Source organism: Zingiber officinale, chromosome 11A (genome assembly GCF_018446385.1).
Source record: "Zingiber officinale cultivar Zhangliang chromosome 11A, Zo_v1.1, whole genome shotgun sequence".
NCBI classification, from domain to species: Eukaryota; Viridiplantae; Streptophyta; class Magnoliopsida; order Zingiberales; family Zingiberaceae; genus Zingiber; species Zingiber officinale.
In genome coordinates, this window is record NC_056006.1 from 97,421,704 (window position 1) to 97,443,570 (window position 21,867).

At 35.8% G+C, this 21,867-nt stretch overlaps 2 protein-coding genes and 1 long non-coding RNA gene across 5 annotated transcripts; all 3 read left to right on the forward strand.

The window, feature by feature from the left end:
• Positions 1–4,721: 4,721 nt before the first annotated feature.
• LOC122032040 (putative tRNA (cytidine(34)-2'-O)-methyltransferase) lies at positions 4,722–12,608 on the forward strand. Of its 3 annotated transcripts, XM_042591291.1 has the most exons (9): positions 4,722–4,857; positions 4,942–5,039; positions 5,632–5,732; positions 10,480–10,548; positions 11,445–11,503; positions 11,644–11,735; positions 11,841–11,893; positions 11,967–12,020; positions 12,206–12,608. In XM_042591291.1, exons 1-9 carry the CDS (start codon positions 4,820–4,822, stop codon positions 12,482–12,484), a joined length of 843 nt encoding a protein of 280 aa, XP_042447225.1. In that variant the 5' UTR covers positions 4,722–4,819; the 3' UTR covers positions 12,485–12,608. The 3 variants fall into 3 exon arrangements, with proteins under 3 accessions (XP_042447225.1, XP_042447224.1, XP_042447226.1); XM_042591290.1 differs by having other exon boundaries at positions 4,731–5,039; XM_042591292.1 differs by lacking the exon at positions 11,644–11,735 and having other exon boundaries at positions 4,733–5,039; positions 11,833–11,893.
• A 402-nt stretch (positions 12,609–13,010) lies between these two features.
• Positions 13,011–18,778, forward strand: LOC122031665 (the record flags this gene model as incomplete). Its single annotated transcript, XM_042590754.1, has 4 exons — positions 13,011–13,123; positions 13,255–13,614; positions 16,856–17,168; positions 18,036–18,778. Coding segments are annotated over exons 2-4 (1,401 nt in total), but the record flags the coding sequence as incomplete, so codon positions are not given.
• Positions 18,779–18,780: 2 nt separating this feature from the next.
• On the forward strand, positions 18,781–20,944 carry LOC122032002. The gene is made up of 2 exons (XR_006125916.1): positions 18,781–19,345; positions 20,540–20,944. It is a non-coding gene; the product is annotated as an uncharacterized LOC122032002 (long non-coding RNA).
• The last annotated feature ends 923 nt before the right edge of the window (positions 20,945–21,867 follow it).

Here is a 21,867-nt window from a genome sequence, read left to right on the forward strand (position 1 = left end):
AAACTTAGGTAAATTGATTCTATCAACTTTCACTTTAAATAGAATATTTATGAGCACGAAGATTCCGTCATGCGGGGTTCCAGGGAAGGATTCATTGTACCCAGCTTATCCTATCTTTTGCAAGAGGTTGTTTCCAGGATTCGAATCTGTGATCCTTTGGTCACATGACAATAATTTTACCGTTGCACTAAGACTCTCCTTCATTCCCATAAAATCTAAAACTACTAATTATTTAAAAATCCAAAAAAATTCTATAAACTTCTAATAAATTCTATAAATTTATTTACTTATTAATTATTTTATTTTCTCAAATAAATTCATTTAATTCCAATTTTAATCATTTTAAATCACTATATATATATATATATATATATATATATATATATATATATATATATATATATATATATATAACCTCAAAATGTAGATGTATGATGAATACTAACTATTGCCTAGTTGTCTGTAGTGTCCTATCTACATAGGTGATGACTATGAATGCAAGATGTATGTTCTCACTAAGTGTACAACAATCCCTACACTTAAGCTGTATCAAAATGCATGCCGTTACTATACTAATCTTCATTTGTGCTATTATGTATGCCCCCAATGAGGTCTATCTGTGCATGTATGAAGAGATGTATAAAGTGGATAGTATCTAAAAAATTTGCATGACCTCTAAATTATCATTCTTGTCTGAGTACCTGATCCGAGAGTATGCTAAGTGTCTTGAAGACATGTATCTATATCTTCCTCAGGACCAGCTCGCCGTCAAACCTTTTCTTGAAATATGTTGTGATTCCTTGCCATCCAAATGTGATGTATCATCATTGACATGGCAAGGTGGCGGGGCTTGGTCAAGGTGGAGGTCCCCCGATACTGCCGTCTGAAAATCTACAACATGCACAGGTATGTGGCCATCTAAGGGCGCGCATGTAGCCAAACTCTAATTTGTCGTCATAGCTATCAGATCGGCTCACATCTAAAGAAAATATGATCCAACGTCTTCTCATCATGTTAGTAGAAGGTGCATAGTCTGTCCTCCAGGTAATCCTGTCCAGCTCGCACAGATAACCTCCCATGTGCCAAAAGCCGCACTGTGACAGCATGACTTGGTTGGAGGGCCTTTTGTCATACTATGGTCGCTCAGGGCTTCTTAGTTATAATGTCTCTGAAGTGATCATAGTTCCTCACAACCTCACCTTGCCTCTGGGATGTTCGTTATGCTAATTAGGATATTGTCTCTATGATGTGCATGAGCTGCTCAATCCCTAATGAAAACATAGTGAATGACCCCATTTTAAAAATAGTACAAATTTAAAGTGAAACAAAATTGGTAAGTTCATATGTTTTTTTTTCCCAAATAAAAATAATGATAATTTAAATCAAAATTAACCATATAACATTTTTGTTAAAACAATTAAAAGATTGTTTTTATTCAATTTTTTAATTTGAATATATAGATTGAATTTAAGAGGTCATTAAGAACACTATAAAACGATTAAACAAATGACTATTTATATGTAATTAAATAAATGCACTTTAATAAATCCTTAAAATTCACTCATTCTTTTAAACTAATTAAACATTCTAAAGCAATTAAATGATTAAAAATGGTCATGTACTAATTTTAGTTAAATTGTCTTTTACTTAAATTTTAAATTTGAATATCTAAATTAGCAGGTTAATTGCTTCTACTCAAATTATCACATTTATATTTATAATTAATTTTGTTTTTTGAAAAAATAAAACAATTTGATTCTAAACTTTGAGAATTATATTATTTATTTATACGACCATTATTTTTTAAAAATATATCTTATGATAATTATTTAAATTTAAATTCTTTATCTTTTAAAATAAATAATAATAATCAATATAGCCGTTTTAAAAAATATGTCAGAAGCTCAAATCACTTTAATCTTTATTATTTTTAGAAGTTTTATAATTTTTTATTTATAATTTATAGTACTTTTTAAAAGTTAGATCATTTATAACCGACACACTTGTGGGTATTTTATAAAAATAGCATGTCCTTGAACCCTCCCTTTTTTTTATTTTCAAAAAAGAGCCGATTCTAATTTTTTCCCTTAAATAGATTTTCACATAATTAGTCTCCTTTTATAAAAAAAAAAAAAAAAATTGCTCCGTCGCACGTTGCATTGTTATCTAAAATTAAATCACTTGCTTTATTATCATTAATGATTCTCTCAATAAATACAATGATAATAGCAATCCAAAAAACCACATTAAAAAAACATCTATAAAAAAAGATTAATTAGGTCAGATTGGACATAATTAATATCAGGCCATGCTACGACCCCACGAAGGGCTTGTTATGGGAGTATTACAGTTCACCTTCCCAACGAAAAATCATTTTCCACCCTCGTTCGAATTATGGATGGAATGACTTAAAAAATACGCGAACCATCAACACTTGTCTCAGTTAGGAGCTGAAATTTGGCAACTCCTGCAGTGTTTAACAAGTCTTAAGTTCTTGGCTACGTGAGCCAGCTCTACGTTTAATGCATGGAGAATTCCCGTTTATAAATAGCACAAACGTGCGCTAGTTTCCATGGAATGCCACGAATCAGCTCTGCTTTGGTCTCATGGAATTCCCGCAGGACTATTTTGGGTCGGCCGCCGACCGCTCGCATGCGCTGGCGGCGCGACGGCTGGTGCTGAGGGACACGCGGAAGGAAGTGCGGCCGCCGCAGGCGTCGGTGCAGCCGTACCATCCGTACGCGCACGAGCAGTGGCGCAGCAGGTTGCATGCGACGAACCCGCAGCAGCAGCAGCAGGCGCACGAGCAGCAAAACGGCCACGTCGTCAATCATCAGGAGAGAAGGTACGTGGCGACGCCGACTGGGCATGTCGGCGCTGCTCCTGCTGCGAGTCCCGCAGCTCTGAGTTCTTCGTACCGCCGAATCCTCCTCCTCGGGCCGTCGCACGCCGCGAACGCGAGCGATCGGTTGGTTTCTCTGCAAAACCCGCGCAACAATTATTACGCCTCCTCGCAGTACCTCGCGAGCCGCGGCGGCGGCGGCTGTGAGAATGAGGTCGGCCGCGAGGCGGCTCCGCCTCAGTATTTCCGACGGGAGGTCGTCAGGAGGGAGAGCGACAGGGAGAAAGTGACGGTTAACTTTCTCGGCGCCATGGCCAGTCGTCGGATGGAAATGTTGCCGCGTGCGAAAGACATGGACGACGGCGACAAGTCGAAATATGCTGGATTGGACGTGAGCTTGCACCTCTAGTTGATTATATAATCGGTTCGAATTTATACTGTTCGATGTCTTGCTGTTCTTCGGATTTAGTTATTTCATGTACCCAGACAACAAATATGCATACCGGATTCTTGAATAAATTGATAAGCATTTTCATTTTGTTTGTATCGAGTTGTTCATTCGGAGTTTGTATATATATATATATATATATATATAAAAGCGTTAATTAGCTGCAATACATTTTACGATTAATTAAAAAAAAATGTGAGACCACTTCGTTGGATACTTGATCTCGGGACCAGATCCTTTAGTCCTCTTGTCCTGATCCGCTTCTAGACCAGGACAAGGGGATTAGTGGGAGGCAATGACCCCCTTCTGTTAACAGGTGAGGGCCTATTGCCCCCATCAATGTAAAGATTGGACCATGAATTGATCTACACTTTGCGGACCAGAAGATCCACCCCCTTGATCTCCCGTGTAAAAGATCATCGTATTAGGATAAATATCCCCTTAATTACCGCTTTGTTTTGAAAGGGTTGTTAATTCGTATAATTAGAGTATACAGATTAGATATTCTATTGAAAGATTATTCTTTAAATTTTGAACATGATAATTAAATTTTTTTTACAACAACTTTCTCTAAATTTAAAGAATAGATTCTATTTACTAAACATGAGGAGATAGAAGAAATAAGGAAATTAATGTAGAGTGTATTAAAAAATAGATATCTAAATTTAATAAGATATCTTTTTGACTTTAAATTATGTATTTTTGATAAAGATGTTGCACTATATTAGAATCTCAAATTTTGTTGATAAAATAATTTTGATAATTAGACTGAGAATACAATTTAAGAAATTATTAAATAAAGAGAATATTATTTTTTTTAAAATTATTGATACCTGAATGGGGACGATTAGGAATTGACGTTTTAATTTTTTTTTATGGTAATACAATAAAATAAAATAATTAATACTTGCATAAAGAATGGTTTATAATCCGTCGAACATGGAGGATGATCAAGATATTGGAGAATACTCGAATGTACAATTTCGACTCAAATATATTATATTACAATATCCTATGCCTCGATTATCACACTGTCCAGAAAGATAGTAAAAAGTAAAATTTGTCATTCTAATAATTCTATACGGTCAGTCCCACGACTATATGTGAAAAGATAAATTGAAAAATTATAGTTAATTAATATAGAGGAGGATTCTTTTTTCGATTTTATTAAGTTTTGAATCCTTGTCCTGATAATAATTTTATTCCGTATTAACCAACTTAATCTTGCCCCCGCACCAACCTCTAAAGGACATATAAGGAATGATTTATGAGAGATAGGAAGGTATTATTTATTTGTAATAAAGTGAAAGATAATTAATTAGCTATCAGTGGAATCCATTTGTAAATAATTATACTTTTAAGTAATATATAATTATATATATTAAATTATATGTGTGTATCTATATATATTTATAATTTTAAAATTTTAGGGTTGATTTAGCCTCTCTTCGTCACTGGGTTAAACTTCCAGTTGCCACTCTTATCCCTTCGTCTCTGCTAGTGCTAGGTAGAGGAGGAGGCGGCGGTTGATGGAGGCCGCCGGCCAACGAGCGCTCCACCTGCTTCGGTGACGGAAGTCTCTCCGCCCTTTTCCTACTATGGCTCCGTGTTCTTCCCGTTTACTCATCGATCGTCTTCGCTGTGACCTCAGGACTCGTCGACTCTTTCGGGTGTCGGGCCGAACGCCTCATAAAATAGCTTCGCTCTCCTTCCATTCTTCATCATCGTTGGAGCCCTTTTCCTACCGAGGTTAGCATCCAATTGAAACTCAAAATTTGGGAATAACTGGCATTGCGAAGACTTTGCCCTTGCTTTGCAAATGTCTGCTTTTAGTGTCACTGATTTCTAGGTAGTGTAACTCGATCAATGTTTCATTTTTTGTCCCTTTTCAGTCAATTCCGACTCCAAGTAAATTAATTTTCGTGTTATCTAAACTAAACAATTATGCAAACAATCCAGCCGTTTAGCTTGAAATCTTGAAACTTTATGAGTAAGAAAAATCATCTCAACCTTATTTTGTGTTCTGTTTAGCCAAACTCTGCTAATCGATGAGATAACGGTGGCAATACCTAGGGTATATGGTTAAAACTATTAATCATTTTTTTTTTGTTCTTTTCATTACTTGAGGTCTATGGAAGTTGAAAGGGATGCGATTTTAAGAATTAAGATTTTCATTAATTTTAGTTTAATTCTATTATTAAAAAATCAAAATGACAAAAAAGTTTGGGTCTTTTAACATATATCTTCTGTTGTTACCGATTTAAGCTCATCTGGGTTGAATTCAAACATTTTTATGAGCTAACATATAGGAGTATTTTGTACACTTGTTATATTTTGACAGTTGAAATTGGCCATGCCAAATGTTGTACCAGTAGCGCTAATGGAGCTGTTAGCGAAACTTCGCCAAACAAGTTTCTTCAAGTAGTACTTGTTTCTCCTCTGGTATGAATTCAAACTCTCTTTAGCTCAGAAACTAAATACCTGGCAGAAGATATTAAACAAACTAAAAAAGCTGTGTCCGATCATACAGTAAAGAGACTCCAGTTCCTTTACTACAAGTAGTTTATCATGTTATTCTTCATGTTGAAATATGGTTGCTTTCCTAGTATTCATTATATGATATTACTCGTGGGTTTTTTAATTTTTTGTCTAGATGTCTAGAAATTATTTTCTAACCAAGAATGTGAACATAAGCTGATGGAGACAAGTGACAAACTCCATTAAAAGTTTATAAGCACAGAAATGAAGATTCTAAAACTGCACTACTAAGGGCATCTCCAATAGTTAAAGCTTTGAATGAGCTTTTTTGAAGATTTCAATATGCCACATCAACATTATAAAAACTCATTGAAATATTCCTAATAGTTAAAGCTCTAAGTGAGCTTTTTTGTAATTCTCTCCACATGTAATTGCATGGCTCATGCACATTAATTCTCTCCATAAGTGGACTTATTATTAATTATTTATAAAATGAAACATTATAAAACATTATGACAATCATTGACATTAATTATTAGCTCTATGTTTAAGAGAAAAAAGCAGGTTTGAAAAATCAAACCTGCTCTTAAATTAAAAACCCCAAACCTTATATACACAACCATAAAACCTCTTTTTGGTGAGGTTTTTCAATTTTACAATCCTCTAATAAAGCTTGCATTGGAGATGCTCTAATTTGGCATGTCTTGGAAGATGATAAACCTACTTGAGAAATGATATAAAGTTCATAAATTACTAAGGGTTGAAGTCAAAAGTCAGCATTAAATGGCCAACAATTCCAATATGCTTTAATTTCCCATGCTTGGAAAATGTAGCATATTTATGGGTCTTTTAAGTTTCCTATGTGTCCAAGTCCTTTGTGTTTTCAACGAGTCCATCTATTAGCATTTATGTTGCTTGAGTCCTAGTATAATTGTGTGTATGCTGTAATGTTGGACTGGTGTGGAAGCAGACATAAGAAGATTAGGACAACCACTAATCAACTCATGGCAGGAGATGAAAACCAAATTACAAGAAGAGTATTTGCCTACAAATTACTATGACAGATCATGTGATCAACTTATTAATTTAAAGCAGAATCACTTGTGGCTGAGTATATGTAAAAGTTCGATGAGTTAAAGACAAGGAGCCAAATTGTTGAAGATCCTAGACAAACTCTTGCAAGGTTTAAAGGTCGATTAAAGTATGAAATTAGAAGGCAATTATTAAGACAACCACTTTACAGCCTAGAACAAGCTTTCCAAGTTGCCTTGGATATGGAGGAGTATCTAAGTTATTCATTTGGTAAGAAGCCTGGAGTTTCAACGATGAATAAAAGAATTCATGAAACCAACCAGCGAGCAAGAGGTGGATTCGTCAACTCATTTAATCAGTAAAGTGACTCTAAACCGCCTTTGAACCTAACTGAGTTAAAGAACAAGGGCGGCATATGTTTCGAATGTCAGCAACCAGGTCATATGGCTTATAATTGTCCTAAAAAGAATCTACTTATTGGGATAGAGCATGAAGATGATGTTGAAAATCAAAAAGAGAAGAAAATTCTTTTGATTTTGGAGTTTGTATGAAGATGATTTGTAAGAAGAAGACACTTCTTTGGCAAGTGTTGTTAGGCGTATTCTTAATACAAAAGTCGAAGGTGAGATTGGCGACGGGCAACTATTTTTCAGATGTTGGTTCGTTGTGGTAATCAAGCAATAAGGTTTTCATTGATGGAGGAAGTTGTATGAATGTTGTCTCAGCACTATGGAAGAGTGCCTCAAGCTTCCTACGCAGCCACATCCCCGGCCATACAAGGTCGAATGGATCCATAACACAACTATTCCGATAACACAACACTGCCTTATTTCTCTTTCTTGTGAAAATTATAATAACTCTATTTGTGTAATATTATTCCTATAAAAGTAACTCATATACTTCTTGGGAGACCTTGTGTGCTACAGCATAAGCACTATACAAATAAGGGTTGATTAAATATCTGAGGCAACCTGTCTGGAGCTAGCTCACAAGACTAGGCAAACCCATCATCTAATGCAAATGTGTTTTGCTGCATTGAAAAATTTAGGAATCATATGTTCAATCAAACCTGTTGTTGAATTCAGAATTATTAAAATATATTTATTTATAAATAACAAACAGCCAGCTGAAATATTCCACGAAAACAACAACTCTTGTGGCTTTTTTGTCTACCCTGAAACAGAAAGGCAGTGTTACAAGTACAAAAATAATCTGTAACTAAACTACCTTTGTAGAGAGGTAATTTCTACCTATGAAGCGTGGGGTTTGCGAGTAAAATGAGTAAAGAGAATTCTTTGGGTGAATAATCATAGCAAATAAATGGTTGATTTATGATCTTTTGTTAACCAACATTGTTGGTGGAGCTCTACTTGGTACGTTTTGTTGTACAACAGGTGCATGCTTGCAGTTGTTCTTAGTGCAAAGACGGTCCCAAGCGGTTGTATTCGATCACGGTTTGATTTGTTTGACAAAAATTTTAAGTTAGGATTGTCTTGTGTTACTCATGCATGCATCGAGTAGGGGTTTAGTCTACCTAATAGCTTGTAGGAAGATTTTGAATAATGGACAACAAGTTCCTATTATAGTTGTCAGTCAAGCTTGATCTCGTAACTTTGCATAGATTTATAAGGGTGTAGCAGAGTGAAGTCGTTCAATTGACTTGGGAGTCGCCTAAGCACTAGGGTTCAGAAATTACTATTAGAATGCATCTGATTGAGCAACAATTGATCAAACTGGGTTATAGTTGACTAACGAGAGAGTCATTGATTGCTCAATGGGTAGAATTGCTCAAACAATTAGACAATTCGAAATAGAGCCCTTGGGGCTGCTCTATACAAGCATTAGAGCTTGTCAGACTTAGCAAGGGTGTATGAGAGTAAGTGTGATCTTGTTGTAACCAACTGCTCGAGCTGAACATCTAACGGCTTGTGATTCAAAGCGAAGACTTTCTTCAACAGGCTCTTTGTAATTCTTCTCCCCTTAGCTTACATTATTGTTTATTATTAAAGAGGAGATACTTGTAATCGTCCCAAGGTATTGGGATTGTAAGAGACTTGCTCCGCCTTGTATAAAGGAGTGGTTGATAGTGGATGTAAGGGAGTGTTTCACTTCATGAATTGATAGGTTGTGGAGTAAGCGCGAGGGTATTAACCATGTGAAATTAGTATTAGTGTTAGCATTGTATTAATTGTTTTACTTATTCCTTCTGCGTATACATTCTTGACATGATCAACCAATCTATGCGAACGCACTACGCTACTAACGAATTTGAATTGCTTTATTTTGCAAGAAAAATTTTAATTTTTAAGTTCCTTCTATTCACCCCTCCTCTTTAAATGGTTGCTTAGCTAATCTATCTGGTGACCCAGTTGTTTATATTCAATTTAAGTCTATATAAGCATGTTCCTAACTTATCCAGATTTGTAATGTTCTCAAATTGTATGAACCATCAATCATGATCAGCTTGTCTATTATTGATCCAATTTCTCCACCTATTCCAAATTCTGCAAAAGTTTAATTGAACACTCCAGGCTGATGTGCAGTGTAAGGGTTGATATGCTGGTGTAAGGATATCATGAAAGAAATTTGTGATGCATATTTTCACATATGAATTGGTCCTGTCATCAATACATTTACTCAAGGGAAAACTCTTAGGTGCGTTTGGTTCAAGTTATCATGTATAATCTTGGTTATATAATTACCAAGTAATCACATAACCAAGGTTATGAGGAATAAAACATAACGAAATGTTGTTGGTTCAATCTAGGTAATGCAACAAAGACTTATTTGTTTGAAGGTTTTAATGAATAACCTATTTTAATATTTTACTATATTACCCTTAATTACAAAACCAACCATAATTATTATTATTATTATTATTATTATTATTATTATTATTTTTAAAATCTATGTTTTTTTATTTTTTCTTTTTCATGTTTTTCTTTATTATTATTATTATTTTATGTTTTTTAATTTTTTTTATGTTTTTCTATTTTTTTCTATCTTTTATATATTTTTAAATTTTTTACGTTTTTTTAATTTTTTTACATTTGTCTATTTTTTTCTATTTTTTATTTTTTCCATTTTTTTATTAATTTTTAATTTTTAATTTTTTTAAATGTTTTTTCTATTTTTATTTTTTTTAAAGTTTTTTATTTTTATTTTTTATATTTTATATTTTATATTTTTTTTCTTTACATTTTTCTTTTTTATCACATTTTTTCTCTTATTCGAGGGTATTTTGGGTAAAATTTTTTTGTTAACCGGGGAATTAAGAAAAACCTCAATTTTCCGAGATTTTCCGATTCCGGGTTGCATGCCTCTTTTGCTGACGTGTCGGGCATGGAACATCACTCGGGAATCATCGATTACCTAAACCAAATAGGGTTTTCATTGGTAACCTTGGATGGATAACCAAGGTTATCAAGGATAACTCCCAACCAAACGTACCCTTAAGAGTACTTGGCAAGAATGGCATGCTTCATTTATCAAAGATTTCCTCTCATGTTTTGTAAATGTAAATGCATGAGGTCCTAGTATTGACTATCTTTAGTTGATGATCTCTTTTTAAAAATTGCTTAACCTATTCAAGAACTTCATAAATCATAATATAGAAAGCTTCTTTGAGGACAACTAGTCGGAGAAAATAATGACTTGCTGACAAAAGTTTTTCTTGAAGATTCCTGGAAATACTGGATCCATTGCCAGAACATGTGCTGCTTCAGCTGTTGGACTCCATCTTGTTGGGGTAAGGGTGGTGCTTAATATTCTTCATGTAAAGGGTACCTTTATCATTGTTTTATTGTGGCCCTTGTAATGCAATTGTCTCTTTGTTTACATTTAAAACTTATTGGGACAGCTTGCATGCTCTTATAAGCCACTGATCACCCAAGACAGTTTGCTTCTTCTGTTATGGTCTTTACCAAAAATTGACAACCATTTTTGAATCATGAAAGTATCTACATCATTTATAACATGTTTTTTGTGTGAGATTGGTGGCAGGGATTGGGCATTCAAAATCAAGAATGGAAAAACCAAATCAGACCAAGTTGAAAAATTCAGTTTGTCTGTTCAGTTGCAATTGATAAAATAAAAAATTGGGCTTGGGGAAATGTTACATTATTGAATCAAACTGAACAAATCAGGATATATGTATAGATATATATTTATGAAGATAGGGAATTTTAATGTATGATTTGATGATTCTTTTATTATTGAAAAGGTAATATAGTATTAATTTTTATGTTTTGAATTAAATTGAATGACTCAATTGGTTTGGTTCGGTTTGAAAGTGTTTATCTTAAAAGATTTGGGTTTGATGTAAAATTTTCTGGTAAATCAATTAATCAAACTATGCCCGCTCCTAGTGGGTGGGTATAGATGAAGCTCGGTATAGAGAAGCTTAGTTACAAGAGATGAATAAAAAAAAAAAACCCCATCTATATTACTTTAAGAACACATAGATTGATGTTAGACATAGTCATACTGTTAGTCATGGTTAAACTACTGTTAATTGTTTAAAAAAGTGTATAATTAAGATCAGTTATATGACCAAGCCTAATAATTTTGTTAGGATATTATCTCTTCAAATCCCATATGCTCATCTTTGGACCACATTACTAGCTTGTTCTTGTTTTCTTTCAGCCTTTGGGATATAAAATAGAAGATTCCAAACTCAAGCGTGCTGGATTGGACTATTGGCCGTATCCTGTAATCAAAATGTTGTTCCATTTACTTCCTATCATTCAAAATGAAGTTGCATTTACTTCCTATCTTTCGAAATGATATTGCGTTGTATCTCCACTCTTTAACTCAATGCAATATTCCTTCGCTGCAATTCAAGACTCAGAGTGTCACTGCTGATCTTAATAGGTTCTATGGACTCTGTAGTTGTTGCTTATGTGTTGGACTACTTTACTCCATTTTTGATTTTGTGTATGTCAATATAGAATTGGATTAATTGATTTATTCAGATCAATGTGCTCACTATTGATGAGGCTAGTTTTCCATTGTTAATGAATTCCTGAATAAGATATGTAGTTGTCAAAGTGCACAACTCTTGGTCTGAATTTCACGATTACTTCAAACAGCAGGTATTTCTTTATCTAACTACCAGTATCATGATGTCCCGTTTAGACATTTAATCCATTCATCATTTTGCCTCAGGATGGTGAGAAACGGCTTTTAGCATTCACCAAGAGAGGCACTCATATCCACTCTGTGAGTAGTTATACTGGCTACTTTTATTCAGCAACTCTCATAACAAATCTAAGTTATATTCCATCTTAAGATATGAAGGACTCTAAATATCTTGTTTGCTCTTTGAAGTTAGTTGGGATTGTTAATTACTAGCTATGGAGCACAACTTCATAGCTATGAATGCTTATAATAATTCTCACATCCAGGATTTCTCCTACAAGAAAGGTGATTGGCTAGTTTTCGGTTCGGAGACTACTGGGCTACCCCCTCAAGCTTTGATGGATTGCAGCACAGAATGCCTCGGTGGCGGAACTATCAGGATTCCAATGATCGATACATATGTGCGATGCTTGAATCTTTCGGTCAGTGTCGGGATTGCAGTATATGAAGCAGCCAGACAACTGAACTATGAGCAGCTCCAGGTGCCACTGTTGAGCGAAGATGCAAGTGAAAGATTGTTCAGCTCCGAAGATATTTTTGGTTGATTTAAATACAAAATGATCCTTGTGGAAATTTATACTATTAATTTTAAGCTAATTGTATTTCCTGGGAGGAAAAGAAACATATCTTTTTAACTTTTCAAAGGGGGCAAAATGTCAAATTGTGAAATTATGGGGGGTGGAAAGCTAGAATTTGCATTGAAGGGCTGGAGTGGGTTAACAAGTTGGCCCATTATGGCGGCCCATTAGATTGAAAAATATAAATAAATACTGTTTTATTTTTCTGCTAAAATTATACTGCTAAATCCGATAGGGGAACCCGACTGGACCCTCGATCCGCAACCGTTTAGATCAGCTCTATCGGATGATCGGATACATGAGCGGCTGACATTAGTTGGCGATCACCACGTGTACAGTTTCAACTGGACGACTAAGGTCTTCGCGAAGAGGACAATGTATTAAATCCGATCGGACTCTCTGTGGTCTACAGGGGTCCAGGGGAGAAGCGCAAGGGCGAGAAGAAACAGAAATACAAATTAAAAATTAATAAAAATAAAAATAAGCCCTTTTTGCCGCACCCTCTCTTTATTCCCTCTGCTTCCCAAATCTCTCCCACGACTCGAGCTCCCAGCGCGATCGCTTCTACTAAAACTCCATCGAACGCCCTCCCTAGCCTCCAATTTGGTATTTAAACTTAACCATTCTCCCCCTTCTGTTCTCTCCGCCTCGTCTCGCCTCTCTGCCGCTCTCGTTAGGGTTTCCTCCATCCTTCTTCCTTGCGCTCTTATGGCTCTCGGTTTGTTTCCTCGTTTCAGGTCCGCATCTCGAGCATGGGCGAGGAAGGCCCCGCCACGAGTGGCGATCCTGAGACCAGGAAGAGGGCGAGGGAGGAGGGAGATTTGAAGCGGGTGGCGGAGATCGTGATGGTTTTGTCTGCCATGGGACAGTTGCGCGGCGGGAAGGAGCCTACGGCGGCCGAGAAGGCGCTGGTGGCCGAGGCGAGGGAGAGGCTAGTGATGATCTGCGAGGCCATCAGGCCGAAGGAGCTATTCTCAACGGAGGCCGTCAGGGTCGTGGCGGATGATCTCGGGCTGAGCAGGTCCAAGGATCCTGGTCTGGGATTCCGGCCGCCTAAGATGTCGATTGCAGAGAAGTTGTTGCTGACCAAGAAAAAGGTATTTCTTCTTCTCTTCTTGGTGATTCTTCGCCTGTGGCTAAGGATTGCAATTGCCTTGGAGGAATGCTAGCCTTTTTACTGAGAAATAATAAGGACGAACTGCTCTTGATATTAGTATGGGACAGCTCACAAGAAGTCTATTGATGGGCGAAGAGTATTAGGTGAAAGTCAACTAGCCTGTGACTCTTTTTTTTTTTTTTGTTATAGCTTCGAATTTTGTATTCTCGCACTAGATTGCTATCTGTCATGGCATTTAGGATGGACATGCCAATGCGGACTGCCATATTCATTCCAATGTCATTTTTCTTCTATCATTTCTAAATTGTGAGCAATATGGTTAAACGGCAATCAGATAGTGGAACATTCTTGGTATAACACGAGCACAGGACTCTGGTATATTGGTCCATGGATATTTAAAGGATCAGGTCTTTGTAGGATAGCTCTAAGGTGATGCAATAAGTAGTGGGGATGTCAAAAGCTCTGAAGTTATGCTTGTGTCTCGTCCTCTTCATTTGTTGTGCCCCCAATTTGCCCAAGGTGATGCTTGACGCCTCTTTGCTACTTTATCTTACCAGGAAGAGAAGGTTAGTTTGTCTTTATCAAAGTGACTAACTAAAGTGAAATGAACTAGGCATTACCCATACTGTTCTCTAGGAGTTGCAACTTAGAGAAGCTAAGGCCAGGTCAAATCAATCTGAAGAGTCCTCCTAAGAGCATTGTCAGAAGCTGATTTAAAAAACAGTTAAATCTCATGAACTATATCTTCTTGTTGTAAATCTGGGGATTCAATCCATTTTAAAAGGTTAATATTTTACCATTGTCGAATACAAAGAATCAAACAACTTCTAAATGTGACTAGTTCAATCTGCCAATAATTTCCCTACTTTGGTTACAACCTTGCTAGTACAGGGAGGTTCAATCAACCAAGTAGAGAGAATAGATGACTATAATCTCCAAGAATCTTTTCCTCTTTGGCTATAACCTTGCTACTACAGGGAAATTTGATATCAACCAAGTTTAGTGGATAGCTTGTTTATGGTGGGCTTGTTCAAGAGGCCGATATCAAGAAGTTTCCATTGGAGTGATCGATTTTTGATAACTCAAAATACCTACCCAGTCCTCTAAAATGTTTGAGAAGAAATTAAGGGCCTTTAACTATGATCTTACGTTGGAGTAACAGATTAACCCTAACAAAGTCTTCCTTTACTATCTCAGCCAGCTTAATTTTCTCTAGTTTATTTTTTTTTAAGTTCTGAATTTTGTAAAACTTGGAACTATGCTATATGCAGATAGTCTTTTGCAGGTGTCTCAGTCCACCTAGATACTTGGTTCTACCAGTTTTACCTATGTTTCATTTTTTTTTTACAAATGCAGAATTTTGTGAATGCCTTGAGCTCCACTCTTACTGTTCAATTCGCTTATTATCTCAATTTTATGACATATCACATATCTGAATATTGTTGTAAGCTACCCTTTTTCAAAAAATTGATGAATTTATGTATCATACATTTACTTTTTCTTGATGAGCTTCATTTGGTTTTATGCTACTCATCAGTCATCATCCTTGATCTGCATATGGGTTTAACGAGTTGTAATTGCATTTCAGTCATCCTGATCTGCACTTTGTTTGAATAGCATAGACTTACCTTATCATTTATGTAGCATTAACAATTTTATTGGCATATCATTGAAACCTCATTCGTGAGTTACTATCATGAGCTTTAAGACACTTTGACCAACCCTATTTTGCATCTCGGTTTAAATAGTTTTTTGTAACATTTTTGGTCAACCCCTCTTTTGCTTCCATTTTAATGATTTTTAGGTACTTTTAGTCAATCCTCCTTGGTATGTCACTTGAATGGCTTTTGTCATTTTTGGTCAACCCTTGTTTCCATACCACTTCAACAGGGTTTTGGGCTTTTCAGTCAACCCTCATCTACATGTTTCTTTTACATAGGTACTTCAGCCAACCTCATCTGCTCATTTTACCATATTTTAGGTGCTTTGATCCACTCTCATCTGCGTCTCATTTATGGAGTTTTAAGAAACTTTATCCAACATGTAATTTGCATGTAGATTTTGCCTTACAGGACTTTCATGAGCTCGTATAAGAATGCCACACACTGTAGGTTACTTGGTGGTTATTTAGGATAACTGAACCAAACTTCCATTTCATTCTAATGCAATTTCATCTGAATTGCTATCACATATTATGTACTTGGATGATATTTTAATCGGAGGTATATTCAGTCTGTCTGAATTATACTAAACATTTTCAGTTCATCCAAATTCTGACCACTTCCAAATTATAAACAAGTTCAAATTAATTCATGCATTTTTTTCTGAATTGAAGGTGGCATTTTCAACTGAAATGAATTGCATCTATGTGTTCGCTTCAACCAAATTATAGCAACTATGATTATTTTCTTAAAACATCCTTTGATAAATCATAATAATGCTACAAATGTGATTCCTTAAAAGTGACTCCTCCATTAAGACTTTACCACTTTAACATTCAAAAAACCTTATAATAAGCCAAGTTTTTTTTCCTTGAAAATAAAAAAATAAAAAAATGAGGATATGCAGGGTTTAATAATGAACTTTCCTTTAATAGTCAAACTTATTATGTGAATCATAAAATTATGAAGAGTTTATTTAAAGAGTCTGCCTCCTATAGAAGCAAGCATCATAAGAAAAAGGAAAGAAGTTTGTACAAAGCATCATTCGTTATAACATACCTTATTGCCCATATCTGTATGGTATTCACATATTAATCCTCTCTTCGCACAGTGATTCTCTCCCAGATATTCATTTCCTCAAATGGAACCGGTATACTTTACCACATTGGCTAATAAGAAATTTGCATTTATGTTATGCTACATCTTTTATTTCTTCAGTTCTTGCGACTTCAGCAAAAAATATAAAGTTTGCTACTTTGTCAAATCAGTGTAATCATGTGGTATCAGATTTTTTTTAAAAAAATTGTTCTTGAAGTAGAAAATGGACATGTAAAACATCAGGATTTTATTCAATGCTATAGGGATGATATAGTTGGACCTCATAACAAGTTAATGTATTTAGGTAAGAAAAACATTCCAAAATAATCTACTTTCAGATTTTACAGCACGATTCATTTGCATGTATATTGTATGATATGGCATTCTCTTTGATGTGAGATTTACTGTCCAATAAAGCCTAGTTACTATATCTGATTACTTTTTTTGGGTACAATTATATAGATGGATGAATCCAAGGAAACAAGTGTGCATTCAACCGTTCTTCCACCTCAACAATTTCCATTAGGCTTTGGTGTAAAATCTGATTCTTGTGGCACGTTGGCTCATGATGCTGGAGGGTTTCATTCACCTATATCTCGTGTTCCTGTGCTAGCTTGTGCTGCTTCTCCTTTGAAGCAACTGCATGTTAGTAATGTGCAGTCTGGTGTTAATAACATAAAGCATTCATCTGGTCCACTTGATAAGGGTTGGCCTGCAGCGCATACTGGATTAAATGTTAGATCCAGTGGGCCATCTTATGTAACACAAGATCAAGGTGATATTTTTTGACTCTAGTTTTCTCTGTTATCTGTCAAATTTTGTGAATTCTGTATATTTGTCATTGTTCGGGCTTCTATTTTTCCATGAGTGTGTTTGGGTTTTTATATCTTTATCCTGAATCCATTGATTTGATTAATTCAGAAACCTAATAAAGAAATACCTTTGACTCTTGTTTCTGTTTCTTTTCCTTGAGATGTTAAATGTTTCAGAGTTTAAGAAAAGAGAAGCTTTCTATTTCTGGAATCAGCACCTGTCTTGTCACTATCCAATTGTTTGCTTGCAGATTGGTAGTATCCTTTCTATTTGGATGATAATTAATTAATATCGAGGTCATGCATTCATTTAACATAGGGTATCATTGTTCTTAAAAGCCTCTGCATAAGCTGCTCATGGCGCATCATAGGCTTATGCAATGAGAGCCACGTTGCATCCTTTTATAGCCACATCAAATAACAAGCAAGAAGCATATTGTTTGCATTATTCATACAATTGTTTGTTTTTTATATGAATGCATCAGTTGGTTGTTTAGATTAATATTTAGGGATTGTTTAGGATTATATACTAGATGTATACTCATGTTCTTTACCCATGATGTTATGCTTTATTGTTAAGGTAGCTAATGTTTTTTTAGAAAATATAGCCCACAGATGCTCTATATACCACATGCAATTTGTTTTGGCTTGAACATACTGCTTGGTGCTTGCTTATTAAAACCTTGTGAAATATAAAGTATGCTTCCCTTAGAATCCTTTTCCCTATTCTAATTTCTTGGAAGTTGGTTTCGCCATATTTGATTCTTTCCCTAGGATAAACTCATCGAATGTTTTTTTTTTATTCATGTTTAAATTCTTTTATTCTGTAGTTGAAAATTTACCAAAGAAAAGTTCAACCATCTCTTCCATGCAATCATCTTCTGTTGCTGCTGTTGCAAGGTTTGGCCAACCAACCAAATGGTTGGATCATAGTTCAATTAAGTCTGAGGGAGCTGCTGGTGTAAATGCAGTCCAAGCTTCCCATCAGATGAAAAATCAGGATATCAAGTCCTCTGTAATCCAAGCAGGACAAGGAGGCCTGCATATTCCACATCAGCCTCCTCAAGGTGTGGCGTTCATTCACACACCTGCTCTTTATACAAATCATAATGACATTGCTACAAGCGTGCAGAAGATTTTGCAACCAAAGGTTCCAGATCATCCAAGTTGGACGCCTCCATCAAGTGAGTACATGAATGCTCCTCTAAATTGCCAAATATGCAACAACGTGATTGCAGACATAGAAAGTCTGCTTGTGTGTGATGCTTGTGAGAAAGGAAACCATTTGAAATGTCTTCAATCTTACGGTAGCAGAGCCGTCTCCAAGGCAGAATGGCACTGCCCAAACTGCTTGGCATCAAGCAATGGAAAGCCCTTGCCCCCCAAATATGGGAAGGTTACACGAGCTCCTGTTCCAGCACAAAAAGTTGCTCCCAATTCTGCTGCTTCTAAGAAAACAGAAGATTCAGGCCCTAAGGTTAGTCAACTGAAAGCAATAGCTAATGGGAATTCTGATGTGTCTCAAAATTCAAGTTCTGCAAATGAGGGTGGCAGCCATTATGATTCAATGGCAATTGACATAGAAATGAATTTGATCACAACCAGAGTTAAAGGAGTCATTGAAAAATCTAATGCATTAGGAGGTAATCATTTAAAGGAAACAACTGGAGCTGCATGTGCTAATTCGGATATGCCTTGTGAGAATCATAACAACCTTGAGAGTGATAGTTCAGTGTCAGCTAACACAAAAGAAAGTCCCAATGTACGGCCTAGAACATTGGGTGAAAATAACAGTATGGATTCACAGAGTTTGGTTGTTGAAAATAATCATTTCAGTAAAGCAACACTAGCACAAAATTCCGACCAAGACTTGTTGAGCAATGTCAAAGTTTCTACTTCTCATTTGCATGAAAATCCTACCACTATCACATCTGGACTTGAAGTGCATGGTGAAAAGAAACCATCTGTATGCATAGAAGTTTCTAGTGTTAGAGTAGTCAATGAAGGTAGTTTAGAAGCAACTCCAGATGAATCAAATGGATCATTCAGTTGATATCCATCTAATCTTGCTCACAATTGGTTGAATAATATCCCATTTTAGTCTTGCAGCAGTTTGCTCCTCCAGAATTGTTGGAATTTGGTAAGTGTTCTTAATGCACATTTATTCTTGCAATCGTGAAAGATTGTGTGTGTATATATATATGATTTTTTTTTTCTTCCACTGAATTATTAATTGCATTATTACTAGAATGAAATGTGGCTTGGGCTTTTGATTGATTGCTCAGGTCAAAGCTGATTTTGTTAATGTGTTTGAATTATTTTGTGGGTGTGTAAATGCCCTCATTTTTTGGTATAACTTGGTGAAGAAAAAGTAGATAGCTAGGAGAATGAGGTCACGAATGGGGAGATAAACAAAATCCCTGGCAGATACTAATGAACTTGTACTGCCCATAAAAGAGAAAAAATGAAATGAGATATTGTAGATACCAAAACTAAGGGAGAATGTTTCTTTTGGCATGGTACACTATTGTTTGTTTGGAAAATTTTCCCAGTTTTTATTTTAATTTTCAAGAAAATGTTCATGAAAAATATGTTTGATAATATTTTTTTTTCCTTTGTACTGGAAACAAATTCTATTACGTAGACAAGTCAAAAGGACAATAATAAATATTTTAATTGTCCTTTGTCTTTGGGTTATGTCTTCTGTTAAAGGGAAGCCAGGAAAATTTTCCAGGAAGCAAACTTTCATGCCAAATTCTTACTCTTGTAAAGCCAAATTCTCACGGGCAAAAGTAGAATGAACACAAAACTGTTCAATATCTAAACTGGCAGAAAACAATACTCGGGATTTGCTTGGGGAAGATCTTTTCCCCCATATTTCTTAATGGATTTCAGGAGATAAGAAAAGGCTGATGCTTGTCATAATTCTAGATACTTCACCAAAGACAATATTCTCCACATTATTTCTTAAAATGATTTCATAAGATCTGAATTTTCTTGTTAGCTATGACTGTGCATGCGCAACCTAAACTGTGCGCCAAGGGATATCATCATTTTGTAGAAGTTTAAGATAACTGCAGTTGCTAAGTAACTTGGTAGCGGTTTTTGAAGTTTGCTTCCCTTCATTTGGCAATGCCTACCAGAATAATGTTCACAAGACTTGCTAAAGTTGTTACTTGAACAGAAACATATGACTGTATGATGCGTTGCTCTATTAATGGGCACCCTTGATGTACAACTCTCATTGTTGTTACGAAAGGCTTTGACAAAAGAGTTGATAAGGTTGTAACAAACCACTTAAAATTTCTTTTTCTTTTTTTTTCTTGCTAAACAGGTACTGATGGGAGCTGCCCAACGCAAAGCTGACAAAATTTGGATTACTTGACTGTATTTTGTACACCCTACGGCACTTACACAATGTAAGCGACCTGACGATCCCTATGTAATTGTATTTTTTCTAACCAGCCGCAGCAGGTTGGAATAACTATCACAGTGAATTCCTTCAATCTTTTGACCCTTTATGCTGTAAAATGTGAGGCATTTACAAGGATCAAGAGCATTTTTATACCCAGGGAAGGACCTTTCTTTTAATCTAGTTAGGATTCGTATCTTGATTTGTTTGTTGGAGGGTCGATTATGGATGTTCTGATTTTAGCTCCCTTTGGGTTGAAGGTCAATATCCTGGTGTAACGTGACTCTTACAATTCAAGATGATTTATTTTTATGTTTATCGATAAAATAACTATATCATGAGGTTAATCACAAAATTTGTGGACTTTTAGCTTTTGTTTTTTTGATGAAATCTCTGCGACACCCTAGTATTCAATGGACTTGCACTGTGGTCAAAATGATTTTTCTTTCTTTTTTTTTCAAACAAAAAAAAAAGAAGCAGGTGGGCGGGCAAGAAGTGAGTTATCATTCATGTCAAATAAAACTATGCAACCATCCTTAGTGTTTTTTTCTTGTTCATTGTCCTTTGAGAGGGATGATATTACGAACCTATTTGTTTTACAACTTTGGTTTGAGAAAATCTCTAATTTATCCTATTCTGATGATATCATCTCGTACGATTGGTAGTTTTCAATTTTTGTAAGAAATACAGGCCGTCACTTAAATAGTTTAAATCCTGGCAATTCATTAGTGAGTGGTTGGGATTAAATAAAGGTAGATTCAAGGGTTAATCAAGGACCTTTGTCTACGAGGGGTCCCTCCATGCCCATGAAGGAATGATAATTGGAACTCCAAAAACAAAAAAAAAAAGATCCTGTTGCTACACAGCACGTCTACTTTGGTAGCCTTGAGCATTAGGCAAAGCAAGACGGCAGGTTGGCAGACTCCCCCATGCCCTGCCCTCCACACAGCCAGCACCCAAATCCTGCCCTTGCCCATACAACAATCATGTCCCAAATCATACGACGCCGCGAGGACTAGCGACAACCCCTGCGCCAGCAAATTATTTGAGGGACCGACCAACTCCAAATAATGTAAAATGATTCATTTACAAGAGAAGCATGCCAACTGGTAATCATCTTCATTCTTCATCCCACAAAAGGTGTGACCCCACTCCTCTTCTGACCAGGAGGTAGCTTTTTTTTCCTTGCTTCTCTCTCTCTCTCTGCGCCTTGTTATTGCCTCGACCCAGAAGGCAGAAGGTGATGAGCA